This window comes from Mesoplodon mirus (genome assembly GCF_964341445.2).
Source record: "Mesoplodon mirus genome assembly, chromosome: 15".
In the NCBI taxonomy this organism is placed as follows: Eukaryota; Metazoa; Chordata; class Mammalia; order Artiodactyla; family Ziphiidae; genus Mesoplodon; species Mesoplodon mirus.
In genome coordinates, this window is record NC_138991.1 from 43,419,372 (window position 1) to 43,442,166 (window position 22,795).

The window sequence follows — 22,795 nt, forward strand, 5'->3', positions numbered from 1 at the left end:
TGACCGGAATTACAGAGATTGTCTGCAGTTCCAACCCCACCCATAGGGGGAGCATACTGGACCCAGTACGAAGGTTGGACATCAGCCTTTAAGACCCACTAGGCTGGTCCTTTTTAGGACCATGTTGTTACCACCCCATCTCTATCCTACTTTCCTTTCACATCTGAGCCTCAGCCTCCTAACACTTGGCTCCTCAGGAAATGATGGGGAGTTGGTGCCATCAGTGAGTCTGGGGGAATTCTGGAGTGTGGCCTGTCGTGAACTTAGCTAAGGACAGGCCACACCTCAGGGAATTACTCAGCTGCAGGGCACATCTTGAGATGAACATCTGCTAAGCTCCCTATGAAGGAGACGTTCAGACCATGTCTGCCTGGCTCCACCTGCCCCCAGCAGCTCAGCCTCACGGGTGGGGAGTCATCGCTCCATAAGGCCTCTTGGGCCTAAGGATCCTGACATCACCCTCGGCCCCACGCCCATCCCCAGGCCTTATAAATTGTCAAGGGCAAATAACCTCTCTAAGCACATTTCAATCCAACCTCTCATGATCTACCACCTCCGGAAAGGGGCCCTAGAGATCATGTAGTTCAGTACAGTTTGGTGTGTTTAGTGGTTTTCAAAGATTAAATTATTTTGAATGTAGAACATTACTTTTCAAGGGAAATCTCACAGTCTTTTATTAAAGACCTTTGTAAACTTTATGCACATTTTTGTACAGCCACCCAGCACACATAATTTCAAATAGTAAAATACTCCAACTCCCACATTTAATATAGTTCATATATGTAACTATATATGTCGAACAGAACTGCATTTGATTACCTGACATATTACATTTGTAGACATTTACTACAACATTTATTTCAATTATACAATTTAATCTCCTTATTTTGTTTTTCAGAATTTATTTTATTTATTTATTTTTGGCTGTGTTGGGTCTTCACTGCTGTGTGTGGGCTTTTTTAGTTGCAGTGAGCAGGGGCTAGTCTTCCTTGCAGTGCATGGGCTTCTCATTGCGGTGGCTTCTCTTGTTGCAGAGCACAGGCTCTAGGTGCGTGGGCTTCAGTAGTTGTGGCTCTTGGGCTCTAGATCACAGACTCAGTAGTTGCGGTGCATGGGCTTAGTTGCTCCGAGGCACGTGGGATCTTCCCGGACCAGGGCTCGAACCCGTGTCCCCTGCATTGGCAGACGGATTCTTAACCACTGGGCCACCGGGGAAGTCCTAATCTCCTTATTTTGGAGTTGAAATTTTCTTCGGCTTCCAACTGTAGGCACTTGAAAGCTAGAAGGACCTGGGTACAGTGCCTGTGGTGCTTAATTGATAAAGTAGCCTTGATATTTGTTTTTTTTTTTTTTAATTAATTAATTTATTTATTTATTTATTTATTGTTGGCTGTGTTGGGTCTTCATTTCTGTGCGAGGGCTTTCTCTAGTTGCGGCAAGCGGGGGCCACTCTTCATTGCGGTGCGCAGGCCTCTCACTATCGCGGCCTCTCTTGCTGCGGAGCACAGGCTCCAGACGTGCAGGCTCAGTAGTTGTGGCTCACGGGCCCATTTGCTCCGCGGCATGTGGGATCTTCCCAGACCAGGGCTCGAACCCGTGTCCCCTGCTTTGGCAGGCAGATTCTCAACCACTGCGCCACCAGGGAAGCCCGGTATTTGGTTTTTTTTGGCCACACCATGTGGCTTGCAGGATCTTAGTTCCCTGACCAGGGATTGAACCCACGTTCTCAGCAGCGAAAGCACAGAGTCCTAACTACTGGACCGCCAGGGAATTCCCAATAGTCTTGGTATTTAATATTGGTTCAAATGAGGGTGGGAACTTAGCTGCTCAGCCTCTACCCCTCTCTTCATGACAGCTCCTGAGGTACCTTCAGATGCCAGGTGGAGCAGACCAAACCCAGAAAGGACATGTGTGTTCCCCAAGGTCAAGGTGGAAGGGCTAATGGAAGAGCTCCAGCACCAAGCCTCTTGACTTGTGGTCAGCCTGCTGCTTTTGCTACACCCTCCTCCTGCACAATAGACCAATCATTTCTGTCCACCACCATTAGCGCTTATACGCTAGGAAGAATGCTAAGCAGTTTACACGTGTTATTTAACGCTCAGAGCAGCTCTGAGGTATAGACTGCTATTATTCCTGTTTAACAGATGAAGAAATGAAACCCAGAGAGGATAAAGAAATTGCCCCACATGACACAGCTAGGAAGCAGCAGAGCCTGGATTCCATCCTAAGGCTGACTGGGTTTTGACCATTTTCCTAACGATACTAAGATGTTATTTACTTTTTTTCACTCTGTTTCTCCCATAAAGAACTGTTTTCTAGAAGCTGCATGACATGTGATGACATATGTCATCACTCTGATGGCTTGCGTGGTATGTAGGCATGGATGTTCTTATGTTTTAAGTTTTTCTCCAGTTTAATTTCTAATTGGAAAAAACCAATAGATTTAAAACATATACATTTAGGGCCGCTGAATCAAACATTTATTGAACAATACCTTTGTGCCAGCCCTGGTGAGGGGTCGGTGTTGGTAATGCACGTGAGGCCTGAGGCCTGCCTTCCAGAATCTCCTAGTCTTGAGAGAGGGGCCTACAGAGTCAGCGTCACATGCCTCAATGAGCCGTAAACAAAGTGGTGATGAATTGGGTCCTTTGTCCAGGAACCAAGGGGATGAGAAAAGCTTTGAAGTATCAATACTTTGAAGTAGAAAGATTTTAAAGGATAGAAAACAGGTGGAAACAGCAAGGACCTACTGTATAGCATAGGGAACTATATTTGATATCCTGTAATAAACCATAATGGAGAAGAGTTCAAAAGAAAAGAAAACAGGTGGAGTTGGACAGGCTGGCAAGGGGAACAGCACGTGTGAAGGCACAGAGGCAGGAAGGATACCTAGGTGTTTGCAGACAGTGCTCTTGTTTTTTTCTTCTTCTCTTTTTTCTTTTTTTGGCTGCACCGTGCGGCATGCAGGATCTTAGTTCCCCGACCAGGATCGAACCTGTGCCCCCTGCAGTGGAAGCGTGGAGTCCTAACCACTGGACCACGAGGGAACTACCACAAAGACAGTACTCTTGAGCGAGTTGGAGAGAGATTCCTTGGCGTGATGACAGCAGGTCTGTTCCTGAAATGGACCTCCCAGATTTTCTGTGTTTTGTTGCCAGCCTTGATGAAAATATTCACTTTTTCCTCGTGTCACAGAATCTCGCTTCCTCAGAGAGACTTTCCCGACCACCTATGCAAAAGGGCCCTCTCCATCACCACCTACCCCTTGTCTCGCTTCACTTTCTTTACGGCCCTATCACTACCTGGAATCACATTTCTACTTTTTCACTCTGTTTTCCCACTGAAGTGAAGCTTCCCGAGGCCAGGGACTTGTCTGTCATGTTCACAAGCAGGTCCTCAGACTCAGCACAGGGCCTGACACAGAGTGCTCAAGAAATCCTGCAGGAATGAATAGAACCCAACTTATGCTTCATGAGGCTTACAGATCATTTCATGTACTTTTAGCAGTCCAGTGATACTCCTGATGGTCAAAACACTTTTTTCCCCTCTCTAGGAAAATAAGCCTCTCTTCTTCCTTCCTGATGTCTTGCTTTGGAGCCAGCCCCATGGTTCCTTGGAGGCTGGACCAGAAGGGGGTGATGAGGTTGGAGAGGCCGGTAGGCTTTGAAAGCCTGTGTGCCCAGCTCAGGAATGTCCACTTACTCCGCTGTAGGCAGAAGGGAGCCATCAAAGGTCACTGCTTGGGGGACCAAATGTTGCTTCTCACCTCCCACTGCTGGACAGGAGCTGACCTTAGAGTTACTCAATATTCCCCCGGTGTCCTACTGACCACAAGAGGGCAGCAGTGACTAGTCCCCTCTGTTCCTTCTAAGGCAGGGGCAGGGGGGAAGGCGGTTTCAGGGTCAAGGCCCAACAACCATTTCTTTAAAAAAAGGGGGAGGGCATATATCGACTATACCTCAATTTAAAAAAAAATTTAAAGCGGGGGTATCAGAGAAGGTCTATTCTCACAGCTTAATAAATTGTCAATGCCTCCCTAACGTTTCCTCACTTTCTGTGCCTCTCTCACTGCTTCTTTTGAATGAACTGACAACGTCCTGCACATGTCAGTTTCCGAGGGTCATCACAGCAAATAAAAAAAGGAGAAGCGCTTCCCTGGTGGTGCAGTGGTTGAGAGTCCGCCTGCCGATGCAGAGGACACGGGTTCGTGCCCTGGTCCGGGAAGATCCCACATGCCGCGGAGCAGCTGGGCCCGTGAGCCATGGCCGCTGAGCCTGCACGTCTGGAGCCTGTGCTCCACAAAGGGAGAGGCCACAACGGTGAGAGGCCCGAAGGAGAAGGGAGAAAGGAAAGAAAAAAAGATTTGACTGTTTTGGTCCCACTTAGTGGGAGGGTTGAGAAGGAAATGTTCTTTCTTTTTTGGACACGCCACGTGGCTTGTGGGATCTTAGCTCCCCGATCAGGGATTGAACCCGGATCCTTGGCAGTGAAAGCTCCAATTTCTAACCACTGGAATTCCCATTTAATTCCAGGAAATTTTCATTTAATTGAGCCAGGCTGGAATGTTGCACCAGCACAAAAACATCACAAAATTGGGCAGAATTTCACATTTATTTGGTAAATATGTACAGGCGCTGTGCTTGGCACTGGGAGCCAGGTAAACGGACATAGTTTCCATCTGTGAGCTCACAATCTCATGGTGGGGGCCACAGTGGGATGTGATGGAGTCCCAGGGTGGGGCTGTGGAGGGAGGGGGCAGACGCCTGGTGCAGACTGAGACTTATCAGATGGGGTTGCCATGGGGCCCATCCAAACTTTTTTCTCTATCTTCCCACAGGCACCCTCACAATTCAGAGAAATTGTCTCAAGCACCTACTATGTGTCTGGCTCTGTGATACCAGCAGGGGTCCCAAGGTGAACAAGAAAGGTATGAATGATCCTTAGGCCCCTGGAGTCCACTGTTTAATTTAAGTAGATCACTTAACAATTAATGAATATGATCAGTGCTATGCAGGACAAGTGCAGGCTAGTGTAAGCGTGTATAATATGGGAACCAAACTGAGTTGGGGTTGGGGAGTTGCCCTGCGGAAGTTATGTGTGAACTGAGATCGGGTTAGGCAGGAAAAGGAGGCAGGAGGAATGTTCCAGGAAGTGAGAAGAGTCTGGGTGAAGGCAGTAAGCCAGGAAGGAGCTGGGCAAGTGAAAAGGCTGATTAACTGGCGCTTAGAAAGGGAGGCAGGATGTCTCTAGAAGAGGCTGTGAAGGAAACAGCCCAGTTTTGCAGATTTTGGAAGGCCTATTAAGGAATCTGACTGTTAGCCAAAGGGAAAGGGGTTTGCAGGAGCAATGTAGTGACACAGATGAGATTTGCTCTCTGGTAGGAGAATTGAAAGCTGACTGGATTCCAGGCAGGAGAGGATGCAAGGCGAGGTTCTGGGAGCTTGAGGCCTCTGTGGACATCCAAGGGCAGGTGGGTATGAGGGCCTGGAGTGTCGCTAGGTCCTGAGATTACCGTTTCTCCAAATTTAGATCAGATGTTCTCTTCCAGGGAAGGAAACTAACAGGGGCTGGTGGGAGCCAGGACCACGTGATAATTACAAGGCTTCACCTCTGTGGCCTTCCTGGCCCATCCCTCAAAGGATCCTCACCATAAGCCTGCAAAGGAGGCAAGCAGGAATGGGCCCATGTTCAAGATAGGGAAACTGAGGCTCACAGAGGGGCAGTGACTTGCCCAAGGACACATGGTGAAATTCAGGTAGAGGCAGGCTGGCACCAGGCATCCCGAGTCCAGTCCTGGGCCTTCTGCATCCAGCCTGCACCTCAGTCCCTGCCACCTCCGTCCCGGGCCGCCTCCTCTTGGAGGGGCTCCAGGCAGCCCAGGTCCTTGGCTTCTTCCCCAGACACCGGCTGCCCAGCGTCTTCTCCAGTGATTTCATTTGAAGCATCTTCGGTCGCGTCCATCCTCTCCTTCAGGTTCCGTTTGAAGAAACCAACCTGTAGGAAGACAAGACTTGAGTAAACAAGGAGTCCACAGAGCCCTTTGGACCCTTCGGCCCCGGCAAAATATGAAAGTACCGTTTATAGGGATAAGTCACACATGCCACAGACAGGTGGCATCTGCTCTGGGGAAGGGGCAAGGGGATCTGCCATACCTGCTTCTTGGCAATATGTTAAAAAGCTGTACGTTTAATAGTTAATTCCTGAGGCTCCTCAAAATGTCATGTACCATTGTTGCGGGTGGGTGATTTGACAATATTTAGTAATACTAACAGCAAGAGCCTGCACTTATATAGGGCTTATTAGTAGGGGCCATGCACTCTCTGGTGAAAGCTCAAAAGATACATATTCTTTGGCTCAGTAATACCAGCTCTAGGAATTGATTCTAAAACACATCTGGACAAGTGTGCAAAGATGTTGGTAACAAGAGCCTTTTGGGACTTCCCTGGTGGCATAGTGGTTAAGAATCCGCCTGTCAATGCAGGGGACACGGGTTCGAGCCCTGGTCCGGGAAGATCCCACATGCCACGGAGCAACTAAGCCCGTGCGCCACAACTACTGAGCCCGCGTGCCACAACTACTGAAGCCCGTGCGCCTAGAGCCCGTGATCCACAACAAGAGAAGCCACCACAATAAGCAGCCCGTGCACCGCAACGGAGAGTAGCCCCTGCTCGCCGCAACTAGAGAAAGCCAGTGCACAGCAATGAAGACACAACGCAGCCAAATAATAATAATAATAATAATAATAATAATAATAATAATTTAAAAAGCGCCTTTTGGCACACAGTTTGAAAAAAAAACGTCAATTCCAAACAATCTAAACGTTCGTCAATAAGGATCTTGTTAAATAAAAGGTGAGGCATCCAGACAGTAGAAAACCACCCGGGTTAAAAAGCAAGAGGCAGGGACTTCCCTGGTGGTGCAGTGGTTAAGAATCTGTCTGCCAGTGCAGGAGACATGGGTTTGAGCCCTGGTCCAGGAAGATTCCACATGCCGTGGTGCAACTAAGCCCATGGGCCACAACTACTGAGCCTGAGCGCCTAGAGCCCGTGCTCCCCAACATGAGAAGCCACTGCAATGAGAAGCACGTGCACCGTAGCAGAGTAACCCCAGCTCGCTGCAACTAGAGAAAGCCCATGCGCAGCAATGAAGACCCAACGCAGCCAAAAAAATAAATACGTTTTTTTAAAAAATTAAAAAAACAAAACTAAAGAGCAAGAGGCAAATCTGATTGTGCTCAGACAGAAAGACATCAAGATATAATATCCAGGGGGAAATACAAGCTCCCAAGCAGTATATACAGTAATGTTTTGTACACATACACACATCCACTGGCTTTTCTCTTTCTCTCTCTCATGCTCACACATTCACATATACTTTAACAATAAAATTAGAACATGGAGGAATATAAACAAAGTGGTTGTTAATGACAACCCTCTGGGGTTGCAATAGGGAGAAACTTTGATTTTCTATGTTTTCTTTTCTGGAATATTTGAGTTTTTCACGTGGAACAGCTGCCCTCCAGCACTCTTCATCTGGCTAACTTCTACTCATCCTTCAAATCCCAACTCAAAGGCCACCTCTCTTGAGAGGCCTTCCTGGACTCCCCCCAACCTCAGTTAGGTCCCTGTGTCATAGGCCCAGAGCACATAGTACAGCCCCCATCATGTTGGCGTCTGTCTCCCCCATGGACTGTGAGCATCTCAAAGGCATGGACTGTGTGTGTGTTCTGTGCCTCCGTATCCCAGTGCCCGGCCCTCGATATGTGGGACATTCCTTCTCCTTCCTCTCCCTGGGTACCCAGGTCTGGCTCTGCCAGTGCTTGTTGAGGGATGCGGGTAAAGTCTTGCTTGCCCTTTGGGCCTCAGTAGCCTTATCTGTAGAAGGAGGAGTAGGCTGAGGCCCCTTCTAGCTTTAAAGCCCCCTCATCTTGGTATTCTGCTCCCTGACTCCTGCCAGTTCCACTCTCCCCAGCCTGGCTGGATGCCCGCTCCTCGCAGAAGCTCCTACCTTGTACAGAGCTAAGAAAATCAGTAGCAGCAACAAGAGTCCCCCGATACTGCTCAGCACGTAGAGATAGATCATTTCCTTCTCATATACAACGTCGACCTTCATGATGACCTGGGGGGAGAGGAGAGGTGGGGAGTGCAGGGAAGAAGCCGTTCCCACCCCTGACATTTCTTGTGAAACTGGCCTCAATCCCTAGGTCTCCGCATTTCCCATCTGGACTGTGTCACGCATGGCATGGGGCTTGGGCCAGACCCCCTCTCCAGTACACCTTGCACTGCAGCCACCATAATGAACAGGCAAATATGCACCACGGCCCCCTTAAACCCTTAAGAGGCTACCCTTAGCCCCAGGATGAAATGCCAGAACCCCAGCTCAGCACGCAATGCCTTTCAGAATCTGGCTTCTGCTTACTTTTTCAGCTGCCCCTTCCCTTCTCCTGCTCTGAGCTCCCTGCTCTTAAACCCGTCTCGCCCACTCTCTCAACGCCAGGCTCTGCACGTGCTGGGCCCCTCCTGTCATGCCCTGCGTGTGGGGTGGGGGCCCCTTGGCTGAGTTGCCATCAAACCCATTTTGACCTTGTGGTCTGCTTGTGCCAAGGCTGATGGCTCTGGCTGTGGGGAGGTTCTTTTTTCTTTCCTTCTTTTTAATTAATTTATTTTTGGCTGCACTGTGTCTTCGTGGCTGCACGTGGGCTTTCTCTAGTTGCAACCAGCGGGGGCTACTCTTCATTGCGGTGTGCGGGCTTCTCATTGTGGTGGCTTCTCCTGTGGCGGAGCACGGGCTCTAGGTGCACGGGCTTCAGTAGTTGTGGCATGCGGGCTTCAGTAGTTGTGGCTCGCGGGCTCTAGAGCGCAGGCTCAGTAGTCGTGGCGCACGGGCTTAGCTGCTCTGCGGCATGTGGGATCTTCCCGGACCAGGGCTCGAACCCATGTTCCCTGCATTGGCAGGCGGATTCTTAACCACTGCGCCGCCAGGGAAGCCCTGTGGGGAGGTTCTTACTGCACTAAAGCCCAAACCTTCTCCTCTGTGGCTGCCCACCCTCCCAGCTCCAGCTCTCCTAGCTCTGCCCTGGGTTCCTCCTGTTCCTCTGCTGCCCTCTGTTCCCGGGTCTTCTGAGGAGGTAGAGAGATACCTGGGCCAGGGAGGCATTGCTGCCATAGAGGTGAAAGTGCTTGCTGCTGTTGAAGGAGATGGAGAGGGAGCTGCAGAGGCTGAACATGGAGGAGGCCTGTGGGAGGGAGGGGCAGGGGTGGGGCATCAGGCCAGAGGGAACAAGGACCCAGAACCCACTGACTTCTGCCCCCCAGTGCAACTCAAGGGGCAGAGGCAGAGGAAAATGGGTCCTAGTGGGTGCGCCATCTCTACCCCATTCTCTCCTGGAGCATTAGCATTCTAACGTGCCGTTTGCCATTGTTGGGAGGACACTTTTCCTATAAAGAACACCTAGGAATTATCTGTAGGCCCCTGAAAACAGTCCTTCAAATTTTAAACAAATCATGGTCCTCTTTCATCTGCAACTGTGTAAACGTTGGGGCTATTTCCTCAAAACAGAACAAAAAATTCAGGGAGGCTCTCTGTGAGGGAAGCCTACCCTCCACCCCTCGAGGCTCCCCCCAGAACCACTTGGAGTCTGTTGCCAGCTACCTTGATCTCCCCCACCAGCTCCACCGTTCCGATCACTTGGACGAGGATCTCCTGCCTGAAGACCACTGGGCAGCGGAACTCGGCTCCAAGTGAGCAAGGCTGCGGGAAGAAGGAAAGCCGGGGGTCAGGGAGGTCTCCTCCCACCTGCCCTCTGGCCAGCCCCCACCCCAGTTTCTGAGGTCACGGGCCCACACCTCAGCCACATCAGATGGACTCTCCAGATCCTCACGGTGGCAGGTGACAGGAGGCTCCTGGGAAGGATGAGGCGAGGTCTTCAGTTAGTCCAGAGCTGAGAGGGGATGCCAGCCCCTTGAGGCCAGACCTGGCATTCTTCCCCACTCTCAGATACCACCTTGCATCCCAGTTCTCCCCCACTGGCCCCTGGCAGATTCAATCCTGCTCACTCCTGTCCCCACACATCTCCCCCCAACCCCACGTCATGCTCACCCCCAGAGACCTGCGCGCCCTTCCCTCCGCGGCCCACACTCACCATCTGCACGCTCCACTTGTGCATGATGGGCCCCTCACCGTGAGGCTGTGTTACCCTAACCAAGGCCTCCAGGGCGGGCACATTGTGGTCATAGACAGAAGGCTGGATCCTCACCTGGTACGGAGGACAAGGGGCTGCAGAGCCCTGAATGCCACCCCAATGGCCACCCCAGATCCAATCCTCCTTGGCTGGGACCCAAGGGCCCGCTCTTCGTTAGGCAGCGGGCAATGGTCAACCATACCCTTACAGCATATGGGTTCCACGCACTTCTCTGCTTCCTCCATGTGGCTAACCCTTGCCCATCCTGCAAGGTACTGCTCAAACATCATCCCTGAAGGTTTGGCTGACTCTCCCACAGCACCCTCGTTTCCCAGCAAGATGGCAAAGCATCTGCTTGTGTGCGTTTATCCCCCCTAGACTGTGAGCTGTGAGAGGGCAGGAGCTGTGGCCCATTTCACCTGCAATTCCCTACGGCCTTGACACACTACCCAGCACATAACCAGCCTCGCAAAAGTAGTTTTTTGAATGAGTGAAAGAAGGAAGGACATTTAACAAGGATAGACGCAAAAATTATTTGGGAAAAATATTTTGGCAAGTGCACTGAATTTATCTAAGAGACATTTCCTGGGGGTTCCCTGGTAGCTTACTGGTTATGATTCTGGGCTTTCACTGCTGTGGCCTGGGTTCAATCCCTGGTTGTGGAACTGAAATCACACAAGCTGTGCGGCGCAGCCAAGATTTTTTTAAAAAAAGCATTTCCTAAGTGCCTTTTATAAAAAAGACCTGTCTGTGCTAGGGCTGGAAGACCCAGAAATGTAGAAGAAAGTGACACAGGAGTAGCACCAATGAATTGCAGGGAGGTCAAGCAGGGAAATACATATCCAGTTTGTGGGGTTCTATCATTTATTCATTCAACAAACATTTGTGGACACTTTAAAAGTGTCAGTTAAGTTAAATTTAAATGGCCTAATGTTAAAGGCAGCATTTGAATTTAGCTGTAAAAGGTAGAGAGGGGATTAACAGATAAAGATGGGGGAAGCCAGCGAGAAGAGAAAATGCAGGGAATTAGGAGAGCACCAGGTGAGTGTGATGTGGCCAGAGGGTAGGGTGCCTGGGAAGGAGAGATAGGAGATAAAACTGTAAAGGAGACTTGGGATGAGATTCTGGTGTCCAGAGGCTGGAGGGCCAGAAGTCAGGGGACCAACGACTAAGCAATGGGCAGTCCTGGAAGGCAGCCAAGGGGAAGATGGCTCCAGGGGGTTGCACCCACTGCAGGCATGGAATGGAAAGAAGTTGGGAGCCTGTGCCATAGTCCAGCTGCAAGAAGATGAGGAACTCAGTCTAAGCAGTAGTGAGGTCAGAAGAGAGAAGAGGATATAGACAACAGGACCTGAGGAGGCAGTGGAACCAAGTACAGAGGAAGGAGACATTCACCCAGACTTGGAAGTTTTGCTTGAGGAAAAGGTGGTGCTTTTAAAGGATTCTAAGCAAACCAAAGGAGATGCTGGCTTACAGGAAGATGATAAATTTGGTTTTGAACATCCTGAGACCAAAGCTTCAAGAGGAGAAACTGTACTCCTAGTTATATATCCAGGAGAAACAAAACATATGTCCACACAAAAACCTGTACAGGAATGTTTTAGCAGCATTATCCATAATAGCCCAAAATGGAAATAACCCAAATGTCCATAGACTGAAGAATGGATAAATCAAGTATGGCCTGTCTTACAAAGGAATATTATTTCGCAAAAAAAAAAAAAGAATGAAATACTGACCCATGCTACAACATGGATGAACATTGAAAATAGTATGCTAAGTGAAAGAATCCAGTAACAAAAGACCACATGTTGTATGATTCCTTTTATATGTAATGTCCGGGATAGGCAAATCTATAGAGACAAAAGTAGTGGCTGCCAGGTGCTGGGGGAGGGAGGAAGGGGGTGTGACTGCAAATAGGTACTGGGTTTCTTTTTGGAGTAATAAAAATGTTCTAAGATTAGATATGGTGATGGTTGCACAATTTTGTGAATATACTAAAAGCCATTGAATTGTACACTTTAAATGGGTAAATTGTTATGTGAATTCTATCTCAATAAAGCCATTAAAAGACAACAACAACAACAAAAGATGCTAGGAAGACATCCCAGGGGAGATCAGTGACCAGCTGCAGGCACAGGTGCATTGGAGGAGCAAGAGGGACACAATTCAGAGTTGTCACTTGGAAGAGGGACACTGACCCTGGAAGTGAGACACACCTAGTGGAAACAGACACAACAGAACAATCAGCGCAAGCCCAGAGCCTCGAATCTGCTGGGAGGCAATGGCAATGGTGACAAAGCAGAGGGCGGAGGGTTAGAACATGTAGGTGGTAACAATTCCCGCTTGATGAACACTTAGCATGCTAGGCCTCGTCTGAGTCTCACTAAATGCATGATCTCATTTAGTTCTTTCAATATTCCTATGTGGTGGGCAGTACTATCATCCCCATTTTACAGATGAGAGAACTGAGGCTCAGGGAGCTTCACTAATTTGTCTGAAGCTATCAAATAGTAGAGCTGGCATTTTAACCCAGGCTGTGACTCCAGAGACTGGAACCACTCAGTTCTATCACCTTCCTTGGATGATGGGGAAAATAACAATGCTAAAAACAGCCAATGTTGACTGATAACCATTTGTGTCAGCACTGTGCTAAGTTCTTAAACTGCATTTTCTGGGAATTCCCTGGTGGTCCATTGGTTAGGACTCTGCGCTTTCACTGTCGAGGGCACAGGTCCATGGCCAAAAAAAAAAAAAATTAAATTAAATTGCATTTTCTCATTTGTGCCTCCTGACAACCCCATAAGGTAGGTGTTATTATCCCCGTTTTACCGAGGCTCAGAGAGGTTAAGTAAGCTGCCTAAGGTCACACAGCTTTAAGTGGCAGAGCTTCAAAAAGATCTCAGGTCTGGCTGAAGCCTATGTTCCTAACCAGCCAGGGGAGCAGAAGACCACAAGGAAGGAGATCCGGTGGCCCAGCTGGCCAGCTCTCACTGGGTTTCCATGCCTGTTTAGCCCACAGTAAACCTTAGTTATTAGAGCTGACCTCCTTGAGGCAAACAGGGCCTGACTAATGGGACAGTTTCAGGAAGGAGGGACAGGATCACCCATGACCCATGCCGTGTTGGATTTAGCTAAAACGGAGACCATTAGGGTCTTTAGCAAGAGTGGCTGCTTGGCAAGCCAGGCAGTAGCGAGGCAAATGCATGGCTGTAGATGCTGGAGGCATCTAGCTCTGGTGACTAATCAGAGGCGGAGAGAGAGAGAGAGACAGCGTGCTTAGGGGTTGAGCTGGTTCCAGGCCGAGTGAGGCAAGAATGTAAGGTTTCCAAGTAGCTGGGAGGGCCAGGGCTGCAGCACGACACCCACCTCACCCCTGTAGCGACCTCCACGTCCCCAGGCACTGCGCCAAGCGCTCTAGATGAAGCAGGTGACCCATTTAAACCTCACGACCACCTGTGAAGTTCTTATCCCAAACCTCACTTGTCACAGTGGGGAACTGAGGCATGAACAGGTGAATCCTTGGCCCAAGGTCATACAGAGCGCAAGCGACAGAGTTGGGGTTTGTCGGACTCTTTCCCGCTCTTCTGGTGGTAAAAGGACTGGCCTGGTCGACCCCCGTAGGGAGCCCAGAGCCATCCCAGTGAAAGACACTGGAAGCCAACTCCACTGGTCACTCAGAACGTTCTATTTCAATGCAAATGGGCATCTGACCTTCCCAAAGTCCCCTCCTCTCCTGACATCGAGGTGTCAAGGTGAGATGTCTCCCACCTTTGTTCCGAAGGGGCTTGAACTTCCCGGGGTCCTTCCCTGCTGGCTACTGCCCAGTCGGCCCTGACTTCAGTGCAGCCTCGGGGAAGATGGCGCCTCTTTGGGGCCTCAGTTTCTCCCACGGTAAAATGAAAATGCTCTTGGCTTGTTCAGAGCCTGCTCCTCTCTGAGGTTACCTCAAGAAAGCCCTAGACGCCTCAAGGTTTAGACTCAGGGGGCGGCCTCCCTCTTCTGAGTTCCCATAATGAAGACTCTACTACAGCACCGAGCATTGCAGGAGAAATGAGGACCACTAACTTAAACACATGGATTTTGTATACAAGTAAGTGCTTGAATCTGACCTGTTCCCCTTACTAGCTGGGTAACCAGGGCAAGTTGCTTGACCTGTCTATGCTTCAGATTTTTCATCTGTAAAATGGGAATGACACTGCCTGTCTTACAAGCTCTCATGGTTGGGTGTGAATTACAGGGCTTGCATGTATAGAGGTCCAGGCTCAGAACTTGGGTTTGGTGAGTGGTCGTGGACCCTGTTTTATTTATTGATGCCCCACCACCTAAAAAAGTACCTAAACTAGAATGGTAGCTCATTAAATGTTTGAATAAAAACTAGGTTCTCAGGAATGCCCTGGCAGTCCAGTAGTTAGGACTTGGCACTTTCACTGCTGGCCCGAGTTCGATCCTTGGTTGGGGAACTAAGATCCTAAAAGCCTCACAGTACAGAAAAAAAAACAAACTAGGTTCTCTCCAGAAAACATGAATCTGATTCTGTACCTAACTGAGAACGCAATTAGGATATCAAATGTCTGTATAATTGAATCCTAAAATAAATGGGAACTTTCTACTTCAAAAAACAAAAACAACCCACGACACTGTAAATCAACTATACTTCAATAAAATAAAACAACAACAATCCCACAACTATGTTCTCTCTCAGAGCCCTTCTGGCTCTCAAGTTCTGTGATTCCAGAAATAATTTATCCAGAGTTGGAAAGGAGCCGGTGAGTATGCACCCCTGGGAGCATTTCAGGGAAAGGATCACAGAACGAGGTGGAGGGCTGGGCCCGTTGAGGATGGGACTGGGTCTAGTTGGTCTCTGCATCCTTGGTCTTCAGGATGGGGCTGAACGTGAAACCTCTAAGGACCTTTTCACATTGAGGTTCATACCTGGTAGATGTGCTTGACATGGTGGATCTTGGGACCCTTGGGGATGAAACTGATATAGAGCGTGGAGTTTTCCTGGCTGTGGAGAGAGAGGAGCAGCTGAAGAAGCTGGAGAAGACAGCAACCCAGTCACCCAGGGGGCCCTGGGCCAGGGGAAGCCTCGGAGTTGCCCGCCACTGTGCTAGAGACGGCACAGGCATGATCTCATATCATCCTGACATCGCTCTTCTCTTGCCCTTTGGAAACTAGGGCTCACTGAAGGGGTCAGTCTTGCCCAGAGTCCTGCAGTGGGAGACAAGGACTGGAACACAAGTGGATGGCTTTTGGAGCTGTGTTCTCCCCACTAGACACCACCTCACCGGGGCCTCCACTGTCCTTGGTCCCCACTGCTCATCTCCTCGGGAAGTGCACCAGCCTCTGGCTCACTCTCCCACCCATCCGTCTAATGACCTTCCTAATATCACTCTCTGATCCTGCCACGCTCCTCCTCCGAATCCATCAATGGCTCCCTGCTGCCCTCAAGGGTCAGGTCCAAAGCTCCCCCATATCCAGACCTGCCCGCTTCCGAGTCTGCCTGCCCACTGCTCCCCACAAACACCTACCATCTTCTGGGCCTGCCCACTCCCTGCTCCCTGGATCTGCCCCACTGTTTGCCGCCCCCATGCCTTCCCCTTTGCTAGTCTCTCTGATGAGAATGGCTGCCTTCCTTCCTAGCCCTTATCTGAACCTCCTCATCCTCGAGACCCCAGTTCAAGCCCCTATTCTGCATGACTCCTTTCAAGTCTCCTCCAACTCACATCATCTTTCCTGGCTCGAATTTCATATCACACCTCAGACAATATTGTGTTTGGCATTTATGTTCAAAAGCACCGGGGACCCTGGCTCAGACACGGTCCCGCCCTTATCTCACTGAGCCGACTTAAAAATGCCACTTCCCTTTTCTGGCTTCATCCTCTTTTCTGTAAATGAGAAAACCCAACTAGTGATCTCCATGGGTCCTTCCTGCCACAGCATTCTGAGACACTCACTCTGTGTGTTTGGGTTCTCCAACCTGACCATAAACTCTCTGTGGGCAAGGGTCATTGTGAAAACTTTTCTATCTCTTCCAGCACTCTTGGTCCCGGGGAAGAGGGAATCTAGCACGGCTGGAAATGTTCAAGAGCTTGGCTGGAGTTTGGGGTCAGACAGACTTAAGTTCAGATCCTGGTGTCAGTACTTCCTAGCTGTACTACTCTGGGCAGATTCCTCCCTTCTCTGAGCCTCGTTGTTCATCAGTAAATCAGAGAGAGGCAAGGTGCCTCGCGAGGTGTCGAAAGCTCCAGGGGAAGCCCTCAGCTGCGCAGTGCAGCTGGAGCAGAAGCTCACATCAGGTCAGCATTCAGTCACATTTTCTTCTGTCAGTAAGTATTGATCTGACTCAGAGCTCTTCAAGGGCCTCCACTCTACTGAGTGTTGAAAACTGCTGAGATTGTAGCTAGAATCAGTTCTAATCACCCTGGGGCTCTAAGAAAGAGGTGAGGGGGGCTTTGAGGGGTAGCCCTGGGAGGAAGGCTGGGGCCCTGGGTGGGGAGGCTGAGGTAGGAGGAGACGGGGGACCGCTGCTCAGGACTCACTCCTTGGTGAGGATGTTGATGGGGTACATGACTGGGATGCTGGTGGTGGCCGAGTTGTCCTCCAGGAGGCCTGAGTCCTCATTGTTGCTGCAGGGGGCAAGGTAGAGGGCAGTGTTAGGAGACGGCTTGGCCAGGACTGTGTGACAGTCTGAGGCCAGGGCAGGCGGGGATGCTGGCAGGGGCCTGCATGGGGCCTGCTCGGGGCCTGCTCACCAGCTCACATTGGCGTGCACCTCGACAAAGTCCCCCCAGGAGCCGTTCAGCAGCGTATGAAACATCACCTGGATGTCAACCTGTCAGGGGAGGAGAGGGGAATGAAGAAGGAAGGTGCCTGGCCCTCAGGGGGCCACCTTAGCCCCTCACAGCCCCCATGCCCCCACTGCCATAGTCACAGTGACAGCTTATCTCAAGCCCTGGGCTGGGTGTTTTATCCCCATTGTAGAGATGAGGATACTGAGGTTCTGAGTAGTTAAGTCATGTGTGTAAGGTCACAAAATGAATGACCTAACCCTGGGTTTCTCTGATTCCAAAGTCCAGGCTCTCAAACACGACACAGGACACCTCTGCACACATTCTCTTGGGGTAGGGATAAGCCCTGCCTTTCCAATCACCTTCACCTTCCCCAGAGCCAGGAGCTCCCTCCCCTCCTGAGCTTACAGCCCCTTGGCTGCTTGACTCCTGGGGGCTGGAAGCACTCACCAAGCTGCCTGCTTTGAAGATGGGAGAGCTCACGTTGCAAGAGAGGGCCCTGTTCTGAAGCTTGTTCTCCTCAGGAAGCTCCTCGCAGCTCACAGGTATCTGGCTGTGGGGCTGGGGGTGAGAAGAGAGAGAAGGAGCGTTTTAGTGGGCAAGGCTAAGGGCTCCCCAGAGGCCACCAACCCTCAGGCCCCCTCCCCCCGGCCAGGGCACATTTGCAGAAAGGTGGGGCCGAAGAGTCAGGGGTTCAGCCAGGGGTTCAGTACAAAGATGTTCACTGCAATCCTGTTTATCACAGGGAAAAACTGGAAGTGATCAAACAATCCAAAGAGGTGGGAATGGTTCAGTGAATCGTGGTACAATCACAGGAGAGAGTTAAAATGCTGCTACATCCACACATTCAGCAACCATTTACAAAATAAACTTGATCCTGGGCTAAAGAGGACAAAACCCTTCATCTTCATCACTGTCTGGAAGTGACAGATTTCAGTTCAGATTGGGAAGAAAGTTAGGTAAGGAAATAGAGGCTCAGAGTAGTCAAGAGACTTCCCCCCAGTCTCACAACTGGGTAACCCGGCAGGGATCTGGTAGGAACTTGAAATACAGGTCTGTTTGACCCCAGATCTCAAGTTCTCAATCTCTCTACTAGATGCCCCTTAAGAAAGCATTTAGTGTTGCTGTATAAGAATAATTCAAGGATCCATCGACAGATGAATGAATAAGCAAAATGTGGTATATCCATGTGATGGAATACTAGCCTTAAAAAGGAATGAAATTCATACCTGCTATCACAGGGATAAACCTCAAAAACATAACGCTAAGGTGAAGAACATCATGCTAAGTGATGTAAGACAGACACAAAAAGACAAATATTGTATGGCTCAACATTTTTTTTAATTCAAAATTAAAAAAACATGGAGGAAAAATAACCATATGGAGAGCAAAATGCCAATTAGTTAAAACAGAGAATAAATATACAATGTATCAATAATTTATACCTATGTGTATAGATAAACAGAAGGATAAACACCAAACTTTTAAAAGTCATAATTGTGGGTTGTATAAGTACGGGTGTTTGTCTTCTTTAAACGTCTCTGTAATTTCCACGTTTCTGCGGTGATCATGTATCACATGCGCTGCACAGCTGTGCGATTTTGTAACAATAATTTAAAAAATAAAAGTTGTACTTAAAATAACCCAGCTCAAGAGAGTAAGTCCTAGGAGTTCTCATCACACACAAAAATGTTTTTTCTGTTTCTTTAATTTTGTATCCGTATGAGATGATGCATATGCATTAAACTTACTGTGATGATCATTTCATGATATATGTAAGTTCAATCATTATGCTGTACACCTTCCACTTATACAGTGCTGTATGTCAATTATATCTCAATAAAATTAGAAGAAAAAATAAAATAAAATAATAAAACAACCCAGGCCATCCCTCAAAGACAAGTTGGTCACCTTTAGGAGGAAGGTAGCTCAGTCTCCCTGAACCTGTGCACACCTTCTTGGTCACCAGGTCTATGAGCCTCTGTCACACTCTCCATTTCATGCGACCCTCTAACCCTGTGATGTCCCCAGCCTCAGTTCTTGGTCGCGAATCCAAGGCTCACAGAGGATGAACCTTGTATCTCAGCTCACACAGCTCGAGCGTGGCCATCAGGCTGAGAACCCAGAGGTGGTCCGAAGACTTCCACCCACATCTTCAGGCTGTCCTGACCGCCTGGGGCTCCAAGAGGCAGGACAAGCCTGGCACGTGGTCTGCGGACAGACCCCACCCTCTCGCTCACCTTGAGTGTCTCCACTTTGCGGAAGGAGAGTCCCCGAGGGAAGCTCAGGCTGAGGTGGACCCAGTAAGCATCTTCTCCCAAGTTACTCAGTGTCAGCTCCACAGAGAGGCTGGTGGAGGGGGTCAGATGCAGGACTCTGGATCTGGGGGGAGGATCAGGGCAAAGTTATGGAGGCTAACAAAGGAAGCAGGATCAGAGGTGGGGACTTTCAGAACTGAGGGATCCGGTAGGCCAGAAAAAAGAAATACACAAAAATAAGCTCCTATGCACAGGCTTTAAGTTTTGCGATCTCATCTATTCCTGATAGGAGAGCTGCAAGGCACCAGCATTTCTCAGAGCGGGAAACTAAAGGCCCAGACGACAAACGGAGTCAGTGACCGTGGGGGTCTTCCGACCTAAAGTCCTATGTTCTTTCTATATACAGGAGCTGCCTCGGGAAAACATCAAGTGAAATAGGAGGCCTTACAGACCTTGCAGTGGAGGTCAGCCTCAGGTCAGCCTCACACTTCTTGTCCTCTCCGCAGTTCTTCTCAAAAGGGATCTGAAAGGCCAAGAAGAAAGGACCAGGAGGCTCAGATCCCCACACCCAGGAGGACTGGACCTTGGTCTCTCTGTCTGCCTCTCTTCCCCTCTTACCTCCTTGGTCTCCGAGTGTGGTGAGGGTCTCAGGATGGGCTGGATGTCCTTGCCCTGCTGAGCACGGAGGAGAGGGAGACAGGGGAGAATAGTTGAGGCAGCAGAACTGATGGAGGAGAGCTGGAGGGGCTCAGAGCTTGGTGCTCAGCTGGGCTGGCTGTGGTCAGGGCCCTCTCAGGAGCCAACGCCTTCCCGGGGCAGGCCCCAACCTCCCGACTCAGCCCAAGGCTGTCTGTGCCACACTCCTCTGGTGGCAGTTCCTTGAGGGAGGCTCAGGGTGTCCACTTCCTGTCCTGGCCACGAGATCTGGGCCTTGACCGAGCAGCTCCCCCAGGTTCTCCCAGCCTCTGCTGGGAGCAACACCTGGCCGCACAGCCTCTAGACTCACCTGCCTGGGACTAGCTCCTCCTGTGGTTCTCCTCTGTGAACCCCAGCTCTCCATCTCTTATCAGATCAAGGCCAGTTTTTTCAACATTTGCAGAATTTCTGCTCTGGGCCAGACCCCCCCCCCACCAGAGATCAAAACAGACACACTGCCCGTCCTCCCAGGCTGGTGGGAGAAACGGCCCGGCATCCTCAAGTGTGAGGATGGGACAAGTACAGGGTATGTTTAGAGGATGTAGAAGGGGATCCTATCCTACGCTTGGAGATCAGGGAAGCTTCCTGAAGGGATGGCATCTCAACTGAAATCCACAGGGTGAGAAGGAGGGAGCCAGGTGAAGAGAATGGAAAGAGACGGAGAAAGAACAGTTTACGGGAAGGCCAAGGCAAGAGAGATTGTGCCTGTGTAAGGAGCAGGAAGATGCTCAGACTGGCAGGAGTGCCGCGTGTCAGGAGGGGCAGGAGGGGGAAGCAGGGTCCAGATTCCCCCCGGCCTTGCAAGCCATATTAGGCAGTTGAGGGTAATGGTGACACAGGATTGTTTTATGGGTGATCAGCTGTATGTTCTCGAGAGACTCCAGCCTCCTCCACTTCCAGGCCATCTGGCAAGCAGCCTCCAGACCCTCCCCTAAGGGCGGGGCTCCGGGCAGCTCCTGCTGACTGCTCACAGCCACCCCAACATTCCCACACAGATTTCCCACCACCCACCAGACCACAGCCTGTCCCTAAAGGGGCATCCCGGGCCTCTGTCTTGCTCAGTTGTCCTGCCAGACGCTAATCCCACCTCCCCATTTCCCCTGAACTTAAAATCGTGCCTCCTCTCTCAACCTACCCAAAATCTACTCATTCTGCGAGATCCGGAACCAATGACACTTCCCCCAGGAAGACTTTTTCACAACTGTGACCTCAGGTCTCTCTCTTTCTTTTTTTAAATTAGCCGTTAATTGGTTTATTATTATTATTATTATTTTTTGGCCGGGCGACACACCTTGCGGGATCTTAGCTCCCCAAACAGGGATCGAATTCATGCCCCTTGTAGTGGAAGCTTGGAGTCCTAACCACTGGACCACCAGGGAATTCCCAGGTCTCTTCTTAAGCCTGAGTTGCTGCACCACACAGTTTGACTTTTTTTTTTTTTTTTTTAATTAGTGCCAATGGGAGAAACTGCTGGTTGTCCCTATACATCCTGAGTGGGTGGCAGGTTGCGGGGCAGGGCACTCAGTGCAAGCTGTCAAAAACCACAAGAAGGAATGTGCTTATCAGTCACCATGCTCCGGCTCCGAAAGGGGCCTCAGAACGTTGCGACTCATTTCAGAGATGCAGAAACAGTCCCAAAGAAATACAGACCTGCTTGTGCCAGAAAAAAAAAAATCTACATCTTCAGGCTTCCAGGCCCAGGTTCTTTCCATCAGACCCTGCTGCCTTCCGACAGAAGCCAAACCACCAGCTGAGTGTCAAGGATTTCAGAAGAGGAAATTAGGCTTTTGGCACTGGGTAGGGAGCGTGTGATCCAGGAAACTAGGATAGAGAGTGTTTTCCTCTTCTTTTACATAACAAGGGCACCCCAATTAGGCTTTGAGGGAACTACCTGCCCTCAACGGAATACCCTTGGGTGAGAAGGCTAGCTAGGATACCCCGTCCTTCCACAGATAAGCGATGGTCCTAGGCTTTCTGGTGTTCTCTCTCTGTAATTTGCATCTGTTAGTATTCGCCCCAGGTTAGAAGCCTAATGAGGTCTGAAGCTGATGCACAGAGGGATGCACGGAAGGGGCCGTGCCCTGGGAAGTCCATCCATTATTTCTTCCTCTTGAGAGCCCCCAGAGCCTCCACCCACCCTGGTCCTCCATCTTCCCAATCCCAGTTTTCCAAATTTCTCTTAAATACAAACTCCCATAGACTCCTTTCTGCTTAAGTAAGCATATTTCATTTCTATTGCTTGAAGCCAATGTAATACAGTCCTGCTAAATTGAATTTCTATTCTCCCTTATTTCTTATCAGTTTCTCCAGCTGATCTCTTCTTACCGCCCTTTGGTCCCTCGGTGTCCCTTCTTCCTCCCAGAGAGAGTAATTTAGGGAGACATTGATGGGAGAGATGAGGTCTTGAGTGCACACCTGAGGGCAATAAGAATACAACCTATGTCATGAGTTTAACCTTTACCACACTTCCAATTAAAGGCACAACTTGTCCATACTTTATAAAGGATGAAATTCCAGTAGCTAGTTGTCTGAGACCTTACCAGGAGTGGAAATATGTTTACTATACATCAGGTGTTTATAATATGCCCAGCTTGCTTCTCAGTACGAGTGCTCATCCCTCAGCCCCAATCCCAAGGCAGACATCAGTCATCAACCATGGCACTTTTCCCCACTGAGTCCTAACAGAAGTCCCTGAATCTCTGTCAAACTCCTCTAGGCAACCATTATCAAAGTTTGCACAAGAAAAGAATACTCTAGAATAAGTAGAATATCCCAGTTCCTTGAGAAGAGGGGTGGGTCTCAGTCTTTTATGTTATTACCAGCGCCGGACACTTTGGAGACGCTCGCTTTGGAGGGCTTTTTGTCCTCAC

At 49.7% G+C, this 22,795-nt stretch overlaps 1 protein-coding gene across 3 annotated transcripts in view; it reads right to left on the reverse strand.

The window, feature by feature from the left end:
- Positions 1–4,439: 4,439 nt before the first annotated feature.
- The window catches only part of ITGAL (integrin subunit alpha L), a 40,810-nt gene continuing 22,454 nt past the window's right edge, over positions 4,440–22,795 (reverse strand). Inside the window, exons 18-31 of one of the 3 annotated variants that reach the window (XM_082643920.1) lie at positions 22,251–22,340; positions 19,848–19,901; positions 19,682–19,752; positions 19,212–19,353; positions 17,422–17,532; positions 16,936–17,015; positions 16,723–16,809; positions 15,113–15,188; positions 10,142–10,255; positions 9,846–9,902; positions 9,652–9,750; positions 9,140–9,235; positions 8,008–8,118; positions 4,440–5,994 (exon numbers count right to left, since the gene is read on the reverse strand). In XM_082643920.1, coding sequence (XP_082500046.1) covers positions 5,821–5,994; positions 8,008–8,118; positions 9,140–9,235; positions 9,652–9,750; positions 9,846–9,902; positions 10,142–10,255; positions 15,113–15,188; positions 16,723–16,809; positions 16,936–17,015; positions 17,422–17,532; positions 19,212–19,353; positions 19,682–19,752; positions 19,848–19,901; positions 22,251–22,340 — 1,362 coding nt within the window. In that variant the 3' untranslated portion in view covers positions 4,440–5,820. Of the gene's footprint in view, positions 5,995–8,007; positions 8,119–8,548; positions 8,943–9,139; positions 9,236–9,651; positions 9,751–9,845; positions 9,903–10,141; positions 10,256–15,112; positions 15,189–16,722; positions 16,810–16,935; positions 17,016–17,421; positions 17,533–19,211; positions 19,354–19,681; positions 19,753–19,847; positions 19,905–22,250; positions 22,341–22,795 lie in introns of those variants that run through there. The other 2 variants (XM_082643919.1, XM_082643921.1) reach the window with 2 other exon arrangements.